Genomic DNA, 19666 nt, shown 5'->3' on the forward strand with positions numbered 1-19666 from the left:
CTCTGCATCTCTTTCTGAATGCCATTTTTCATAGAAACACTGTAACTTCACTCTTTTTTGTATGTGTGAGTAATCTCTCCCAACTGAGCCCATGATTTCTGCAGTATATATGCTTATGCAGGCTTCTTTTTCAAAGCCAATCAATATTCAAGGAATGTTCAACCAAAATTTTGCCATCATCCCCATTTTAAGATGAAGCATTTTAAGATGAAGTGACAGGTCACTTGACATGTTTTCATAATCTTGCATAGTAATTTACATAGGCTCGAGTATGGAAAACCTTTGAAAACCATACAACTTTGTCCAGGAAATTCTAATAGCTAAAAACATGGCAGTTTTTATTAATTCCAAGGAAGGAGTTAGTTTTTAACAGCACTTCAGAGACAGCCAACGCGATATTAGCATTTTATTTAGTATTGCAACGTGGCTAGTTAGTGTTACAACAGGGAACCCTACCTTGGTGCCCGAGGAATGGCTGGCTGTGAAGATGGGTGAAAGTCAAGATGTTGACGCCTAATGGTTGTTCTAGCATTTCCAGGCTGTTAACAGGAAGGTGGGGAAGGAAATAGCACCACTGCCGATTGTGATCTAAGGATCACCAGTCTCACTGCAAAGCAGTGCAAAATATACAAAGAAGCTATAAGTCTGCACACACCCATTCTCCAGGAAATCTTGTCTGTACCATCCGGTAGGAGGGAGGAAACCTTGTCCTGTTCCTTCAGGAACACGCTCCCTTGTCACGTTAGCTTTTTGATAGCTTCAATCCACTCAGCTCGCTCAGCCTTGCTGCTGGCCTGGATGTAATAGTGTGTGTCATCCTTGGTAATCACTTTGAAGAGATTCCCCTGGACATTTCCTTTAACCCCTGGGCAGAAGAAAAATCAGTGAGTGAGTAGCCATGTCTGCTTTCAGCTAGAAGTCAACTGAGCCAAAAACAAAAATACACATGAAGTGTTTTTCAATGCCAACGTATGTGGTTGGGGAATCCCACCCAATGCCCGCTTCCCTTTTTTCCTCCTCTCCATTCCCTGTCCTTCACCTGTGCCCTCCTGGCCTGCTCCCTGCACCAACCACAGATCTACAGTTCCATTCACATCAAAGAATCCAGTATGCTTATGATAAAAGCAGGCACAGATTTGGGACCTGATATTAACTCGTTTCACTTCTTTGAACCTCAATTTCCATGTCCATAAAATGGGAATAATACTGTCTTAGCTGGCCATTGTGAAATTAGCGTGCTAATAGACATTCAGCTGTGTTGCTAATCCTTAAACACTGTAGGCTTCTATTCTTAGGTGGCAATTTATCTGCCAGTAGGCACAGAAACTGAAAGGAAAGAATACCAGAGACAAGGATTATTTAGTTGTGTTGTTAAAAGACTAAGAACACCACCCCCCTTGCCCTTTTCCCTAATTCTGAAATTGGCTTCAAACTCACACCATTCGTCTCACTGAGAGAGCATACTCCGCTCCCATAGCTCAGTCCATCAGCAGAGCACTGCTGACAGCACAGCAGGGGGGGATTTGAGGAGGAGCCTGAGGCCTGCAGGCCAGCGTGAAGTTGCACCTTACCAGTGGGAACGCCGTTATCCTCCAGAGCAGACACGAGGGAACCACGAAGAGAAAACCCACCCACTGGCCGGTTCTCTTCCTGCAGCGGAAAGGATTCCTGATTAGGCATAGTGTGAATGCATAAAAGGGAAAAAGGAGTTGAACTCTTGCCTGTAACCACCCTGAGGCCCGCTAAAGAAGTCAGAGAGTCATCTGGAAGAGTAGGCGAGGCTGAATTTAGACATCACACGGCCATGTGGCATGCACCAGTAAGGAAATCTGGGCTTCATTTCACTGCCAGCAGTGGCAGGGCCACATTCCTCCCCTCACTCCATCGTGTGCCACTGTTAGGGCGGGAATTCCTGACTGAAGCCTGGTGATGGAGGAACTGCCCACTCTCCAATATTTCAAAAAATGAATGAAAATCCTACATCTACCAAGACAAGGCTGGACAGGCCAACTAAAAGGCCATTTTTCTTTGCTTTTGACTGGAATTAAATCAACTCATCACACAATAATTCTTATATCTGAAACTCAGAGTAGGAATCCTTTGATCAATTAGAAAAAAGAAAACAAAATTAGTAAATTATGGCCTAAACAGTACATGGTAAAAGAAACTTTCCACAACACTGGTGGGGACAAAAGGTTGAGGGGCAGGATTCATGGGATCTCCTCATAGAAAGGGGTGAAGAGGTTGGAAAGCACTAGTTAGGAGTCTATCAGCCCGCTCCACCCTCCCCAGCCACACAAAAAGCTTTGGAGAAACTAAAAGATGCTTTCCTCTCAAAATAATGATAACCCTCTTGCGCAGGCAACGGCGTGCTGAAGGGAATGATCAGACCATCGAGTGCAGCTTGGATTGTGGGAGGGAAGGGAGGGAGGGATGCTGAGAGAAAGGAAGGAAGTACAGCCAGCTGCCTGCTATGCCCAGGAGAGAAGGGTCTGGAAGTATCACACACGGGTACCAAGTGAACATGTGACACTCACTTTGGAAGGGTCATAGTAATGCAGAAAAGCCGGATCCTTCCTCAGAACAAAGCGCCGCACCTTCCAGTTTTTCCTTTTGTGTCCCTGAGGCAAAGAAAGGGTTCAAGCTCATCTGTGACAGCTCTGTCCCTTCCTCCCACCTCCATGCAGCTAATGCCAAACATCCAAGCCAGCTGGTTCCAACAGACTACTTTCTAAGAGGAGTCTGCTGGAGACCCAGGGATTGCAGTGACTTGGACCTCCCTGCTCAGAGACACATTAGCAAAAACACTGTCACAGTTAGCCAAGTTCCCAGAACCAAAGAGGGTCACACTGAAGGAAGAGGGGAGCATGACTCAGGGCCCACTCAGCGTGTAAGGTGGACAGGGAGGCAGCAGGTGTCAGCTACGGGCAAACTTGAACCCAAGGGCACCAACTTTAAGTGTCAACTTAGCAAAAAACCCAAACCTACACAGTTGCATGTACTTATGTGCACACAAATACAGGGAAAACCACTTCAACGTTCTGCATCAGCAAAAGAAATGATCACTTCTATGTTAAAATCTAAATGTGTAAGACACTGGTGTGTGTGTAACTCTCTTTGGCTTCATCCCCTGGATCGCAAAGCTTCCTCAACCCTTTAGCCTGGAACACCCAGAGCCCCTCCCACACCTTCCTCGTGGTCTTCCAGGGCCTCACTGCCTCCCCTCACTAGACTCCTGTCAGGCCTGGGAGCGGCAGTAGAGATCTATCTGGGGAGATAGGCAGTTGCATGCACAGTAAATAATCCAAGAGCAGATGAGGATCCTGATATGCAAGAAGCAGGTGACAAGGACAGCCATGTGCTCCAAGTAAAAACGGGCAGGGCACTGAGCAGCACGTGTGTCCATGGTACAGACATGCACATTCACACGGTGTGTGGGAAAATGCACAAACACGAGGGGTGTGCAGAGGTCACTTCACATGCTGGGATGTGGGGATTCTGTTCACAGAATAGCCTGTGTGTCAGGCACAGGTAGAAAGGCCACATGTGTGCCCGGGACAGGGCTGCTCTCCAACACGGTTAGCGGTAGTGACCACAGTCAGGTTTTAAACACTGACATTACACTGCAGAATTTTGTCTTAAAAGACTTTTTTTTTTTTTTCGAAAAGTGTATCTGGAGGGTATGCAGAGTCCCACGGAAGAAGACAGAGACCCCAGGAAGCGTTCTGGAGCTGAAGGCCAGCAAATGCAAAACACTGATCCAGTAAGCAATGTCCTTCCAGACAAATGCATGAACTGGGCAGTGCTGCAGACGTTTTTTAGCATTGTGATACTGACTTGTGCGTACTTTCCCCTGTGTCTGGGACACACACGCACACATGTGTGAACGGGCACATTCATGCCTCTTGCCTTGCTCCCTGCAGCCGCCACCGGCTCCTGCTTTAACAGATTCTGCTGGTAATGAGTGCCCTTTAGCAGCTCAGCCCCTCCCACCCTTTGGGGGCATTCTGTCCATCTCCCTCTCCAAGACAAGCATACCTGCTTGGCCAGATAGCCTTGTTTTACCACTGTGCCACTCAACTCCACAGTGCTGAGGCTAATTTCTTCCTTGGAGCTTATCTTCTTCTTGTAGCTCTCAGCCTAGTGGGAAGGAGTGAACAAGGGCTCTGTTACAAAAAGGCTCCAGTTCCAGGCTCTGGGACTACCACAGGGGACAGGAAAGTCCTTGGTACAGAAACCTCACTCCCCCTGAGGGTGAAGAAGTCCCAAACCCTAGGCCTCTGGCCCATGACTGTGGATCCCCTGGCCCTCACTCGGTTACCTTCTCCTTCCCTCTGCCCCAGCGGCAAGAAGAACCCACTCCCTAACTTACGAAAGTGTACAGGGCCGTGGAGTCATCCAGGAACTGCTCGGCCAGGTCTCCAGAGCGAATGGCTCCCATGCTTCGGATGCCTACTGGCTTAAGGAAATTCTCTTCCATGAGCATGGAGGCCAGGGTCACAGCCTCCAGACGGTTAGCAGAAAAGCTGTTGGAGATGAGCCAGTCCACTAGGGAGGAGCCTGCATTGGGGCAAGGGCAGCATCAGTCAGATGACAGGCTACAGACCAGCCTCCCTGGGGGTGCTTGGCTGTGACCTCATTGACCCTAACCTCCTGGGCAGCCTTGGGTTCTACCCAAGAGCATGCGGCCATCTCAGACCAGCCCATTGGCCACAGGCAGCTCTGGCCTCAGCACAGGAAGGCAAGCATGGCTGAGTCTCAGGTCGCCATGCCCCAGGTTTCCACTGCCCAGCCCAGCCCCCAAGAGGGGATGCTCACCTATGAAGGTCTTTTTGTAGGTGCTTCCCTGTTCCATGTTGGGGCTTGGCCGGATTCCACTGCTGCTGTCGTGCATCTTGTCCACAATGCGACTACACAGAAGGAAGGCAAAGGAGAGGGGCCCCACAGTGTGTGATACCCACATCACACCAGCAGGTAGGAGGTGGAGTCCAAGAGTGCTGCTACAGGTATAAAGCAAGTGGCAAACGGTGTGATACACATCACAAAGCAAGAGGCATTTCCATAATGCATCAGATTGGAGAGGTAGGATTTCAGGATGTTTCTTTTCTTCTTGCTCATCTAAATTCTCTCATGTCTCTACACTAGATGGGTATTACTTTTGTAGCAAAACTTAAGAGCTATTACTTTCAACTTAAAAGCAAAATAATATACAAAATGATTCTCTATGATCTGCAGAAGTCGGACCTCCTCCAGCTACTTCTCAAAGTCACCCATCACTTCAACCCACTCCTACCTCCACTGCTCCTCCTGCACTCACCATGGTCTAGCAAGCACCCAGGCTGCACAATCAAGATTTCAGGGACTGGCATGGAGCTTTCTGGGAGCCCAGGAATGGACTCGTGCCTTGTCTTTGATGGGTGTAACAGTTCTGCTGCCTGGGAGGCTAGAGGGTATTTCCTGTAGATATAACAGTTTCCATGATGGCACTCCTTTCTGACGTCCCCACTTTAGAGTATTGCCTCCACCAATGATCTGCTTTGCTTCTGTTCTGTGAGATGATTCCTGCCACCAATGGAAGATCTTTTCTCATTTTCTATTTATGCCCCTGAGTTGGAAAGCCACTGAGATGAGACCTTATTTATTCATATTTGCATCTCCTGAGCACCTAGTACAGTATATGGCATTCAAGAAGCCCTCTATAACTATTTCCTGAATGAATGGATGGATGCATGCATGCATGCATAAATGGATGGATGAATGAGGAACCTCATAGAGCAAGAATGCAGCCACTACCAGAACACACCATTCTTGCCACCAGGCTGCAAACAAGACCAGCGACTTGGTGAGTGGAGATTCCTAGGGGGCTGTGACATAGCCCCAGGCACCCTGGCTGAAATTGAAGGGAGGGTCTCAAGACATCGAGGTGTGAAAGCAGCAGAGGCCCCAAGATATTACATAGGAGCAGGGCAGGGAGGGAGGGCCACTCCCAGGCAGAAAAAATAATACAAACAGGACAGTGACAGCAGAAAACCCTGACGCACAATGGTGGCACCAGACAGGCGTGTGTAGTAACAACAGAACCCACCCCCTCCCCAGTCGCACTGACAGAAGCAGCTGCAACAAAGCCAGGCAGGGTGAGGGGCAGGGGTGGGCTGGGTACTCACTGCAGACTGATGTGAGGGGGCAGCTTGAAGGAGTTCTTCAATATGTGGAGTTGCTGGACTTTCCCCGGCTGCCCAGCATGAATAGCCCCTGTTATCTCAAAGGCCCAGGCATCCCTCTCCTCTCGAGAACAGGCTTCCAGGAAGTACTCAGTGGATGTTTGAGTCTTCAACTTAATGAGAAGCTGCAGGAAGAGATGGCTCGTCAGACCAGCACTCAGAGGCCTGGCAGGCCAGAGAATGTTGGCCCCAAACAAAGATGACGGGGCCACAGCAAGCCCAGGACACACAGATCTGGTGGCTGCCGAACTCCCAACCCCTCAACCACGTCCCAGGGGGTGGTCTTCAAAGATTCACTTGTCAACCTGAAGCAACAGGGAGCTCATGGCTCACAAGGCAAGCTCTCCCTCTTGGACAGACTAGTTAGCATAGGGACTGTTGCCTGGGTACTTTGCCTCCTTGCTTCTAATCACACAGACTAACCTTACCTCCCTGGACAGCCCCTGTGCTGAAGTGAGAAGTGTACTGGCTTTCAAGTCCAACTGATCTGAATGCAAATCCTAGCTTAGCCACTTAGCTGTGAACGCTTGGGCACATTAAGGAACCTCACCAAGGGGTGCCTGGGTGGCTCAGACCGTTAAGCATCTGACTTAGGCTCAGGGCATGATCTCACAGTTTATGAGTTCAAGTCCCTCATCGAGTGAGCTCGAGCCCCACTTCGGGTAAACCATGAGCCCTGCTTCGGGTGAGCCCCACTTTTCTCTCTCTCTCCCTCTCCGTCCCTCTCCCCCCCTCAGCCCCCGTCTCTGCCCCTCACTCACTGGGCCCTCTCCCTCTCTCAAAAAACAAAACAAAACAAAAAAGGAACCCCACCAAGCCTTAGTCTCTTTATCTGTCATATGGGGATATTAACACCTACGTTGGAGGAACTGTTCCTTATGCTCCTTTTGGTCCTCTTTTCTTCAGTCATCCCCAATCTTTCACACACTTCTCATATCATATGGCTTAAACCCTTAATCAGCTCATGCTCTGTTACATGTTCTGCAGGTGGTCGCCATTCTCATAAACTATGACCCATGGAATGGAGCCGGCTGCTCCAGGAAAGCTCTGAGGGGCACAGGGTGGCACGGCTGACGGCCCGAGGTAGCTCTGGTGGCACCATAGACTCGCACTCTATGAGGTCAGCAGACAGTCTTTTTGATGTAGACCACATCTCCTCCATTCCTTAAATGTGCATTTAGGGTTTTTTGGGTTATTTTTGGCCACTGTGGGATTCTGATGTTGACCCTATTAAATGTCATCTTAGAAGCCTACTGCTTCTTTTGGGAAAGCGGATGCATTCTATTTCATTCTGATTCTGTCTTCCAGTGCATTAATTCCCAACTTGCTTTGTTTGCAGACTCAACATCCCTCACCTCAACTAACAGTAAAAACAGTGATGAGATGAGGCTGGTTCACAGTCCCAAAGGATACCACAAATCCGTTCCTCCAAGTTAACACTGACTCACTCATCAGCATCGTAGGGGAACAAATTCACCCAGCTCCCTGCACCTGCACTGGCAGTCTGCAATCAACATTTTAATGAAAGAATTTCAGGAGAGACTATATAATTCCATGTGAAATCCACACATACTCTTTCATAGCTTCCCAAATTAAAAATAAATAAATAAATATATATATATATATATGTGTGTGTGTGTGTGTGTGTGTGTGTATACACGTATATATATTCACATACACATGTATATACTTCATAACGTGTTCTTAGTGAACTTGCTGGCTCCTCTTGACCTCTTGCAGGTCAAGTACTCTTGAACTGGGAGGATGACAATCTGAGAATGTTAGGGAAAACTAACATGAAGTTCACGACTCCAGTTAGCAAATTTCACTTATTTCCTTTTTTGAAAGCTTCTCTATCTCCAGCCCGTTCTACCAGCACTTTTGCTTTCCACTATTCCTTAAAGATTGTTAAAGGGCATCAGGTTAACGAGCAACCCTACAAGGTCTGGGGTTTAATTTATTGAGAAGTAGAGTCTTAACTTCACTTAGAAAACTAGGGGTTTTTCCTCTTAAAAACGTCTCCGCTGTAAATGTTTCTTCTTTCTTAAACATCAATTCAACAAACATTTACTAATCATCTGCTATGTGTCCAGACATTGTGTTTGGTCTTCTTACCCACAAGGAAGAAGATGCAGCCCCAGTCTTCCCAGGCTGGGCATCCTCCGGCAGCCCCACCTCCACCCAACAGAATGCTACCCCACCTGACTTTTTCCCTTAATCAGTGGCACTTCCAGATTAGCAGAGGAAATTGTAGAATGACATTTCATTTTGCAGCCTCATAGGGTGGAATGACACTCAATACCTTCCTCTCCCTTGTCCTCAACATCCAGTCAACCAGGTCCTGTTGACATGTCCTTCATAACATTTTCTTGTGTTTCCCCCTACTTTTTGCTTTATTTCATGCCTCACTATTTTAATAGCTCCCTTTGTTTTCTTATTTGAGAAAAAGTCAAAACTACAAAAGAGTACAGCAGTTAACATAATACCAGGAAACCCACCTCCCAGAATGGACTGTCACAAACGTTTTCTTATACTTAGAAGGCTTGTCAATTGGTTTAGAAAAGTCAAAGAAGAAAAACATAAGTGGTTAGATCCCTTCTTTATTGATCTAGTAACCTATTAAAATCAGAGCGTAGTTCCTCATTTTAGTCCTCCTAAGAGTGTTTCCACCAGTCCATTCTCTTACTTCAGAACCTTCAGTGACTCCCCATTACCTCCATCTGGCCCCAGCCAATCTCCCATTGCTCCCTTGGTGAACATTCTCCTTTTGCCACACTGGCCATCGTCATCTCCAAATCTATCCCTATCTCTCCCCTCACTTTCACTCAAGACTTTCCACCTGACATTCCAGAATATCCGCCTCTCTCCTCTTTCAGATCTTTGCCAAGTCTCTATTCCTCCCAATGCTGTACCTGACTCAACAGCCTATAAATACGTCTTCCTCCTCTTCAGGAATATGGTGTTCTCTATGACTAATCATGTTTATACCAACATTTGGAACTCTGAATGTTTTTTGATTAACCACTTGTTTTCAAAATAAGATGACTAACTCCAGGGAAAGCACTCTTACCATTTTCTTCCTTGACTCCTCCAAGCCTAGCAAATTTCTTGGCACAAAATGGGCCCTTAAAAAAAACGACTGATTCAGATAATTTTTCATGGTAGGGTTGAAGCTGCGCCTGACTTTTAGAACACTCACCCCCTTAGGGGATGAAAGCCATCACATTGAACCCCAAGATAGCAATAGTTGCTCCCATTTGTGAGGTTCCTCCTAGCCTACAAGGTGCTTTGACAGACTGTTACCTTCTGCATGATTCTCAATACAATCAATGGGGGATAGTGAGGTGTCACTATTTTACCCCATTTTATAGAGGAGGAACTAAGGCTCAGAGAGGCTCAATTACTTGCCCAAGGTCACACCTGCTACACAGCTCAGCAGGACTTGAATTTAGGTTTTTTCAATGATAACTTAGCTCTTCCTATTATCCACATCACCTTCACCAAAGAGGCCAGAGATGAGAGGGTCCCGGGCAGAAAGGAGCCGAGAAGCAGGGGCCTTCACTTACAGGTCGGTTTTCATACTCCAGGCAGGGGCAGGTGATGGTGCAGCCATCCAGAAGGATCCGGCCCTTGGGAGGGGTCACCTTCCGACCCCCCTGGAGCTTGTAGTACAGCAGCGTGTTCTGCCGGAGGATGAACCATCGTGCTTTCCAGTTGTGGACAATGTGACCCTGAGGATGGACAGCACAGCCCTGTGGTGAGATGGCTGAGGGGACGACACTGTGTTCAGGGAGCGGTGTCCCACAGCACAGGTAGCCAGACTGTGCCGTGGGATCAACTGCCCAGAAAGGGGGACAGCATTATCTTTTTTTTTTTTAACTTCACTTAATTTTTTTATTTTAAAATAATTTCAATTCATAGAAAAGCTGAAGAATAGTATTAAGAACTTGTATGATAGAATCATTTAAGAGTAAATTCTTAACATGATGCTCCAACACTTCTGAATATTTTATTGTGCATCTCCTACAAAAAAAGGGGGCGGATATTTCCAACATAACCACAATGCAACCATCAACATCAGGAAATTTCCATTAATATATTATTATCATCGATTCCACAACCCCCAGCCAAGTTTCACCAATTGCCCTAGTAATATCTTTAATAGCCAAAGGATCTAGTTCAGAATCATACGTTTTATTTTCATGTGCATGAAAAAAGCATTATCAGTCTGGATCTCTTTGTCATCTGAGTATGTAACCAAGACCTTTGGCATTGACCTTCCAGTTCCCATTTGACCTTGTTTGTGGTTATAAACCTTGAAAGAAACTACAAAGTATACTGAAGAGGAAGTCCTACTACTAGGAGACCGCTGTTGCTAACATTTTGTTTTCTTGTTGTCTTTTTTCCTTAGTTTTTACTTTCTGGTTTAAAAAAAAAATCAGGACCATGTTACATATAGTTTCATTATCTAGTTTTTGTTTTGTTGAGCTTTGCAGAGCATCATCTCACACCGATGTATTTCTTTAAAACATGTTTTTGAATGACCACTAGGTGGATGCAATATTTACTTGTCAATCTTCTATTGTTTGAACGGAGGTTGTTTCTTTTTTTCACTGTTATAAACAATTCTGCAATGAATATTCTTGCACATAAATTCTGATCTGCCTCTCAGATTTTCTTTTCCTTAGCATATATTCCTAGAAAGAATGTCACTAGTCAAAGATGTAGGCAATTTGTAAAGTTGAAGCCACAAACAGTCTACCAGTGCTAAGGACCCTAATAATCTTGCTTAGCTTGGTATGGCAAGACTGAAAGACAGGGTAGTTTGGGGGTTCTCAAGTGAGTCATAGAGCCAATGGACAGGATAGTAAGGTAAAGGCAAAGAGCCTATTTCTAGAACAGACCAACAGATGAGGGAATGTCTGCTGAGGAATCAGAAAGGAATGGGTTTAGTACATACTCATGAAAGCAACTTTCATGGCGTATTTCCCAGAGCAGAGCCCAATAAGAGCGAGCTTCTAACTAAGAGAGATGGGCTTTATCTGAATCAGAGACCATTTCCCTAGTTCACTCCTTTGCTTACATTTCCTAGCATTTATTAAGTTCAAAGTCTCCTCGTGTTCTCACATCTGTGGAACTGTGATTGTTCGATGTGTACTGTGCACAGTGCTGTTAGGGAACCAAAAGTTGTGGGAATTGACCGAGTGAGCACTGGGCTATGCCCAAACAATTTACTGTGGCAACTCGATAAAACTTTTAACTATGTTAATATGACAAGAATTTATTAATATGTCTAAGTGCTATTACATTGCATGGTGATCAAGCTCTTCACAGAAGATAACTTTCATAGTCAAGTTCAAGTTTACATTTTTTGCTCTCTCCCATACTTAGGATCGACATGTAACATGACGGGTGACAGCTTTTCTTGATGTGGGCAGACATGTTTCAAGAAACAAAGAAGATTTGGTTTTGACGTCTCAGCAGTTGGGGTTCTCTACTGCTCCCCACATGGCCCAGACTCGGGTCCTCTTTTTCGATGACCCCCTTCTGAGGGGCTGTTGAAGCAGCATTAGCAGTAGATTGTTGGCTCAAAAGATTGTGTACAGAGAGAATGCAATCCTAGTTGATGGAATGGGGGCTGGTGTGAGGTAGAGAAGTGAAGAAGGTCAAATAATCTTATATCTTAAAACATAGGTGTTACAGGCTAAATTATGTCACTCCTCACACACACAAATTCATATATTAAAGCCCTAACTTTCAGTGTTGACTGTAGGTGCAGATAGGGCCCTAGAAATGTGATTAGATTAGGATGAGGTCATCAAGTGGGCCCTAATCCAATCTGACTGGGGTCCTTATAAGAAAAGGACACTCAGAGACACAGAGAGACATCAGGGAGGAATATGCACAGAGGAAAGACCATGTGAGCACATGGCAAGAAGGTGCCCATGTGCAAGCTGAAGAGAGGCCTCAGAAGAAACCAAACCTGCTGACAGTTTGACCTTTTACCCTAGCCTCCACAACTGTGAGAAAATAAATCTGTTTAGCTGTCTTGTCTGTGGTATTTTGTTTCAACACTCTAGCAAACTAAGCAACAGGGAGAGGAGAAATGGGGCTGGAGACGTTCAAGAAAGTGTCACCAACAGATGTTGAACAGAACAAATCAGTTTGGAGATACTGTACTTTCCTGGACAAAATGCTACATTTCTCGGAACCCCTGGCACGAAGGGAACTGATAGGTGACCAAGTGGCTGCCACCCCTATGCATGGTTTCCCACGGGAAACAGGAATTTTTGGAGAGAACAATGTTGGAAGAATAGGTTCTTCTGACACCCAGTCCCCAGGGCTACCAGGGACAAATAGCAAACAATGTCAGCAATGATGTTTCCGCTAGAAATGTCTGCTGGTGCTGGTAGGTATTTTTGTCTAGCTACATCATCTCTGGCTTTATAGCATCCCAGCCAGGTTCTCTGGCCCTCCCAAATATTCCTGAGTTGCTTAATAGTTATTATTCCTCCATGAAATCCCTTTCTGTTCAAACTCACTAGAGTGGAATGTGTTTATGAGCAACTACAGATCCTGACAGTAAGGGTGAGAGGTCTGAGGAGAAAGGCTGATGAGAAAGGATTTACTGTGTAGGTAGAAACCCTGAAGCAGCTTGTGACCCTCAAAAAAAATGTTCAAATCTTCTGACCCAATAATTCTACTTCCGGGGATGTGTGTGGAGTAAATCATCTAGGAAAGGGAAAAGGTTTTATGTATTGAGACACTTAGGATCATTGCTTATAATAAAATAATGCAAAATATTCTAACTGTGTAACAATACCATGCCCACTGTGGCTATAGGGGAGGCATTCCAATCCTAACAGATGGCAGAAAAGGTCATTGGTGGAGCCCTCAAGGTCAAACACAGCAGTCTGAGTCAACAAGAATCACAGCGCCAATGGTCTTTAACACAGGTAAAGCACTTTTACTTACATTTTTTCATACGATACCTAAATATGACTCTAGTAGCTATTTTAGAAAATTTCTGAAGGGATACCTCAGGATTGTTAATAGTCATCTCTAAGGACTAAGACTGGACATAAGGCAACAAGAATGAAAACTTATTTTTCAATTTACAGCCTTGAGTACTTTTCTAGTTTTTTTTTTTAAATAAAAGTATGTATTATTTTTATAATGGAAAATTAATTTTAATTCAAACAAACAAAAATCCTGATGAGATGATTAGGGAAATAATTCATTCACTTATCTATTCATTCAACAATCAATGACTAACTACTACTGCACCAAGCACTGGGCTGGCAGCAGGGAGACAAAGATGAACAAGATACTGACCCAAGACAGCAGAGGAGACACACAATGATGCCACTCAATGTGATAAGTTCCAGGACAGATGACTGGTGGGGTCCCCCAGGATATCCACCTTTTGGTATTCACAACCTTATATATACTTTTTCCCCACATTGTACAAGGGCTGATCTGTGTGACCAAGAGAATATGGCAGAGTAATGATTTGTCAGGTTAGGTTAGAAAAGACGGACTCTGAGGAAAGCTAGATGCCACATCATGACCGGCCCCTATAGAGAGGTGAGGAACTAAGACTTCCAGCCACTAGCCATGTGATTGAGTTTGGAATCGGACCCTCCAGTCAGCCAAGCCTTCAGGAGAGTGCCACACTAGGCAATATTTTGGCTGTAACTTCATGAGAGACTTGAATCTTGCAGCTAAGCTCTTCCTGAATACATACCCCTCAGAAATTATGTGAGACAATAAATGTTTATGGCTTTAAGATGTTAAGCTCTGGCAGGGCACCCGGCTAGCTCAGTCAGTTAAGTGTCTTGACTCTTGGTTTCAGTTCAGGTCATGATCTCAAGGTTCATGAGTTCGAGCCCTGCACTGGGCTCTGCACTGTCAGTACTGTCTCCCTCTCTCTCTGCCCTTCCCTGCTTGTTCTTTCACTCTCAAAAATAAATTAAAAAAAAAAAGACATTAAGGTTTGAGGCAACTATTATAGAACAATAGAGAAGTGATATAGGTCATGATGCAAACCCCGAAAAGCAGCTTAGGTGGAAGAAGAAGCTCAAAAGAGAGTGAGTGGGGTTAGGTTGGCTCCCTGAAGAGCTGCTACTGGGGCTGAGTCTTGAAGGTTGTGTAGAGTTGGTCAGGTCAGGAAGGCAGGGAAAGGAGAGCTTGAACCACTTCCACTTTTGAGAAACTCCAACTGGTTCTGTATGGATGAGGCTCAGAGGCCTGTGGGCAAAGGACAGAAGTGATGCAGGCACAGTCAGCTTCAAGTTCCATGCAGTAAAGTTTGATCTGTATACTGTGGCCAGAGGGGAGTCCTAGAAGACTTCTAAGAAGCTGCTGCTAAGAAAGGCTTAGGTTCTCATGTTAAGAAGATCACCTTGGGGCGCCTGGGTGGCTCAATCGGCTAAGCGTCCGACTTCAGCTCGGGTCACGATCTCACAGTTCGTGGGTTCGAGCCCCACGTCGGGCTCTGTGCTGACATCTCAGAGCCTGGATCCTGTTTCAGATTCTGTGTCTCCCTCTCTCTCTGACCCTCCCCCGTTCATGCTCTATCTCTCTCTGTCTCAAAAATAAATAAACGTTAAAAAAAATTAAAAAAAAAAAAAAAAGAAAAAAAAGAAGATCACCTTGACCACACTGTGGCAGAACAGCTGAATGAAGTGGGCCAGACTGGAGCAGGCAGTTCAGTTGGCAGATGCCATAATAATCCACAAAATGGGAAGGAGAACTCCATTATCCCTGGTCTACAGAAAAGCACGCCATGTTCAGCAGAAATAAGGAACTGGTCTAATGTCACCAGGTAAAGGGATGGAGGCCAAAACTACTGTGGTATAAGTTGAAAGATATCCCAGGCTTCCCTCTACCCAGGGAGTTTCCTCCCTCTCCAGGCTCCTTGTCTGCAAATGGCTGGCCAAGGCCAGAGGCCCACTGGACCAATCACAAGTGGCTTAGAGTCCCTAGAACCCCTTTAGGGAGAGGGAGGAGAGTCCATAGCTGGGATAACAAACCTATGACTGGGTTCAAGAGGCATGGAATATTATAGCTGGAGGCACCCTTTGAGAAAGTCCATACTACTCCCTACTTTAATGATGAGGGAACTGAGGCCCATAAAGGTCTTACCCAAGACCTTACAACCCTAGAAAATCAGAGATGGTACTTGTTACAGATTGAATTATGTTTCCCTCCCCAAAAGGTATGAAGTTTTAAGCCCTGGTACCTATGCATGTGATCTCATTTGGAAATAGAGTCTTTGCAGATGTAATTAGGATACCGTGAAGTCATAAAGGATTAGGGCGGACCTAATACTAACTGGTATTCCTTATATGAAGAGGAGAATTTGGACAGTGAGATATACAGGAAGAAGATGGTCATGGGACAGTGGAGGCAGAGATTAGAGTGATGCATCTACAAACCAAGAATGGCAAGAATTGCCTGCGTGAGATAATAGGTTTTATATTTAGGTCTCTGTCCCTGGCTCCTGGCACAGAGCTCCTGAAACCCTTGTAATTTCCTGGGTAATAGGAATGTCTTTTTTCTAACGAGGTGACTCAAGTGGGCTCCTGGATGAAGGCTCGTCACCATAAAGAACCACAATTAGAAGCTTGGCATTTTCAACGCCACCCCAATTCTCTTGAGAAGGGAGAATGGCTGGAAATGGAGTTAATGATCAATCATGCCTATGTGATGAAGTCTCCACAAAATCCCAAAAATACAGGGTTCAGAGAGCTTCTGGGTTGGTAAATACATGGAAGTGCTGAGCCTGGCATGCCTGGAGAGTACATAGCAGCTTCATGCCCCTTCCCACATACCTTGCCCTACCCAGGTTTTCCAACTGGCTCTTCATCTGTATCACTTATCATATCCTTTAATAAACTGGTAAATATATTTTCCTGAGTTCTGTGAGTCACTGTAGCAAATTAACTGAAATGGAAAAGGGGGTGTATTGGAACCTCCAATCGATAGCCCATTGGTCAGTCAGAAGTGCAGCTAGCGTCTAAAGTATGGGTGGGGTGGGGTGGAGGGGGGCAGTTTTGTGGGACTGATCTCTTAACCCATGGGATATGATACTATCTCTAGGTAGATAGTGTCAGAATTGAGTTAAATGGCAGGACATGTAGCTGGTATCACAGAGAATTGCTTGGTGTTGGGGAAAACCTCTACACTTTTGGTGACCAGCAGTGTCAGAAGGGAAGTGTTGTGAGTACAAGTAAAGGAAATTCACAGGATAAAGAAACAATAGGTTGTTCCCTATAAGGTTTTCCCTACATGGGAAGGAAAAATCTGCAAACGTCAAAGCAAAAGAGCCAAGGGAGGATTCTCCCCTATAGGTTTCAGAGGAAGCATGGCCCTGCTAACACCCGGATTTCAGACTTCTAGCCTGCAGAACTCCTTCCAGACTTGTTTCTTCTATGCCTATTTTTCCTTACTAATAATACCTTTTATATTTTCACTTTTTGGGTTATTAGATTATAAGCATTTTTAACATCTGCAAAACCATAATATACTTAGTCATTTGTTTATTTGTGCGGACATATAGGTAGTTTCCAGTTTTTTCACTACATAAATAATACTGTGTTCATAAAGCTTTGATGGTATTTTCTTGGGATAGAGTCCTTCCTACAAAGGACATTTTCAGGCCAAAGGGTGTTAGCATTACCATGTCATTTTCTAAGAGGGTCATCAGAGGTATGAGCCGGGCAGCAAGGCCTGAAGTACCTCAGTGTCTTCTTAAAGGAAAAGCAATCTTGTCCGTGCTGATCTCACTTCCTTCCCCCTCACCCTCCTTTAAAGCCAGGCCAAGTGAGTGCCCTGCATTTTGCCTGGAGCTTTGCTTCTTTCTTGTCTGGGCGGGAGTGAGAGCTAGATCTATCATGCCCCTGCCCGTCAACTGCTTTCACCCTCCTGGGTGATGACTGTTTTGTACTCTGGGCTTCCAGCTCAGGCCCTGCTCCCACCCCAGGCTTTAAACCGTCCTAAATCTATGGAATCCCACGGCCGTAGCCTTGCAACTAGTCCAGTGGATACAGAAGCTGCTGCCGGCGCCACCCAGGAGGAGAGGGAGTGGGGGTGGGGGGGAGAAAAAGTTGAGATTGATCAATAGGCGGGAACTGTTAGCAGGGGCACCCAGCCAGGTCCCTCACCTTGCAGGAAAGGGTGTGGTTTCCGCTAGCTTCAGGGCCAGCCTCCAAACACCAGGCTTTGGGTTTAGCTGGAATGAGCATTCAGTATTTCAGCCAAGTGCCTTCTGTGGGCCTTTGGGCTGGACCTGTAGACTGTTCTCACTTCCCTGCACCCTGAACTCCCTTGGCCAGCGACCCAGGACTGGGCAGCCATCCAGAAGAGAATTCACATCCTTCCTTCTAGCATTCCCGGATTCTGCATGGTGGTGGTGGTGGGGAATCTTGGGAGGAAACTCCAGCAACTGGGGGAGACCCCTACTAGGGCCAAGCTATGTGGACAATCAAAGATGCCTATCAGATGCCCTGCCCAGCTCACACTCTCCCTCCCACCTCACAAGGTGCAGGAAAGTTGGAGCAACCCCGCCATAGGTTGTCTTTCTGAGGTGCAGATGCTTCCACAGAACGAGAAGGACTAACCACAGTGGCTTGGAATTTGGTACCTGCTTGTGTCCAGCCTGACCCTTGATCCGGCATCAGCCTCCTACTAGATCTCCTGCTTGTAGTTTTGAGCAAACAACACCCCTGCCCTCCTATAGAAATAATGTGTAACATAGCATGGCTACATTACCCATGGACCTGAAAGCATTCTGAGACTTCAGGGCTGCTCTGACCGCCAGGGGAGGCAATGGAAGGGGGAGCCCCATCATCTCTCTTCATCCATCTCCCTCCCAGAGCTACAATCTCAGTAGAAGAGCCAAAAGTCTCATCCCCAGATTTTATGCCCTGCTGTTATGTTAGTATAAACCCTTAGTGTGGATATCAATGTTAAAAGAATTTTAAAATATTGAACTTCCTCTTGCAGCTGCTCTTTGGTTCCTTTTCCACCTTGATCTGTGTGCTCTTTGTCTGTCTGAAGTCTTGTAAGTTGTGGGAAAGGCGACATGGGCCATGGGCATGAGGCCATGGGCCATGGACTGAGGATGGAGACTGCATTATTAGTCCCCCGGCTCTGGGCAAGCGGTTTCATCTTTCTGCCCCCTCAGTTTCCTCATCTGTAATTCAGTGATAACAACACCCACCCTGCTGTGGACAGAATAAGATTTGGAGTCAACCTTATGGGTTTGTACCCGCTCCATCACCACTAGCACCCAGATCCTAAGCAAGCTGCTTAATTAACCTCCCCGAACCTAGTTTCTCCTTTGGGGAAAGGGAGGAAAGTGGTGCTACACGTGTGGGACTGCGAGGGGCTGAAGAACACGAGGTCCGGGACTCCTACACGCTAAGAGCTTCATTCAGAAGCCTGGGCTGCCTCCTCGCTCAGGGGTTACTGTGAGTAGTACAGGAGATGATGCGTTCGTACATAGACGGGCGCCGCGAGCACACTTAAGTTGCTTCAATATAGCATATTTAAATACTGTACTCTTTCCAGCTTAATACGTTGTTTTAATTAAGATAACCCTTCAGGAGTCGCCCCCCGCCTCCTACCACTAGCCAAGCTGAACTCTCCTCCTTGCCTGTGTGCCCCGGCCGCTCTGTTCCACCTGAAGCCGCCCTCCAACCCCGGCACCCGGCTGTCCCCAGGCCGCCGAGACCGCCGTCGGGCGCGGGCTGGGGACCCGGCTCCGGGAGCCGCCCTCCGGGCCAGTGTCCGCTCACCCTCTTGACGAGGAAACCCTCCTTGAGCACGCCGTCCTCCATGTCCCTGCGCGCGCCAGCCGGGCCTCCGGGCGCTCCAGGTGCGCTGTCCCCGCGCCGCCCGCTCCTCCGCGCGCCCGCGGCGCCCAGGAAGCACCTCCGACCCCGCGCGGGCGACGCCTCCCTGGCCCGCGTCCAGAGCCCGAGACCGCGGGGCCTCCCGGGCAGGAAGTCATGCCAGGTCGGGGTTTCTGACGTGGTCGCCCCCGCAAAGGCGCGCTAGGGTCTGCGGTTAGGCCTCCGGGTACAGAGTCTGCGGGCTCTGAGCGTCCCGCCCTGCCGTCGCCTCCGGGAGCCTTCCCCGTCCCGCGCTCTCCGACCGGGCGGGGTGCCCCATCCAGGTGCCCCTGAGCGCGCGCGGCCCCTCTGGCTGTCTGGTCTTTGCCCATCTTCGCCAGCCCCCAGCCTTAACCAGGTGCCTGCCTGGCACTTAGTGTATGGCCCTAGAGTAATACTTACGGAATTAAACGGCACTGAAAGGATTTGCAGGGATTCCGAGTAATCCCGAGCTCAGTGGAAATGGGGGGTGGGGGTGGGGGAGAATGGATGGAGTGGAACCAGCTGGGAACTCTATCCTGGCCCCTGGTGGGCGCAGGGCAAAGT

General features: G+C 46.9%; 1 protein-coding gene across 1 annotated transcript; it reads right to left on the bottom strand.

The window, feature by feature from the left end:
* Positions 1-393: 393 nt before the first annotated feature.
* PLEK2 (pleckstrin 2) lies at positions 394-19383 on the bottom strand. Its single transcript, XM_045451327.1, has 9 exons — positions 19025-19383; positions 9788-9952; positions 6165-6346; positions 4819-4910; positions 4373-4560; positions 4039-4140; positions 2538-2621; positions 1572-1650; positions 394-865 (listed from the first exon to the last, which is right to left on the bottom strand). Exons 1-9 carry the CDS (start codon positions 19064-19066, stop codon positions 738-740), a joined length of 1062 nt encoding a protein of 353 aa, XP_045307283.1. The 5' UTR covers positions 19067-19383; the 3' UTR covers positions 394-737.
* Positions 19384-19666: the final 283 nt, after the last annotated feature.

This window comes from Leopardus geoffroyi, chromosome B3 (genome assembly GCF_018350155.1).
Source record: "Leopardus geoffroyi isolate Oge1 chromosome B3, O.geoffroyi_Oge1_pat1.0, whole genome shotgun sequence".
NCBI classification, from domain to species: Eukaryota; Metazoa; Chordata; class Mammalia; order Carnivora; family Felidae; genus Leopardus; species Leopardus geoffroyi.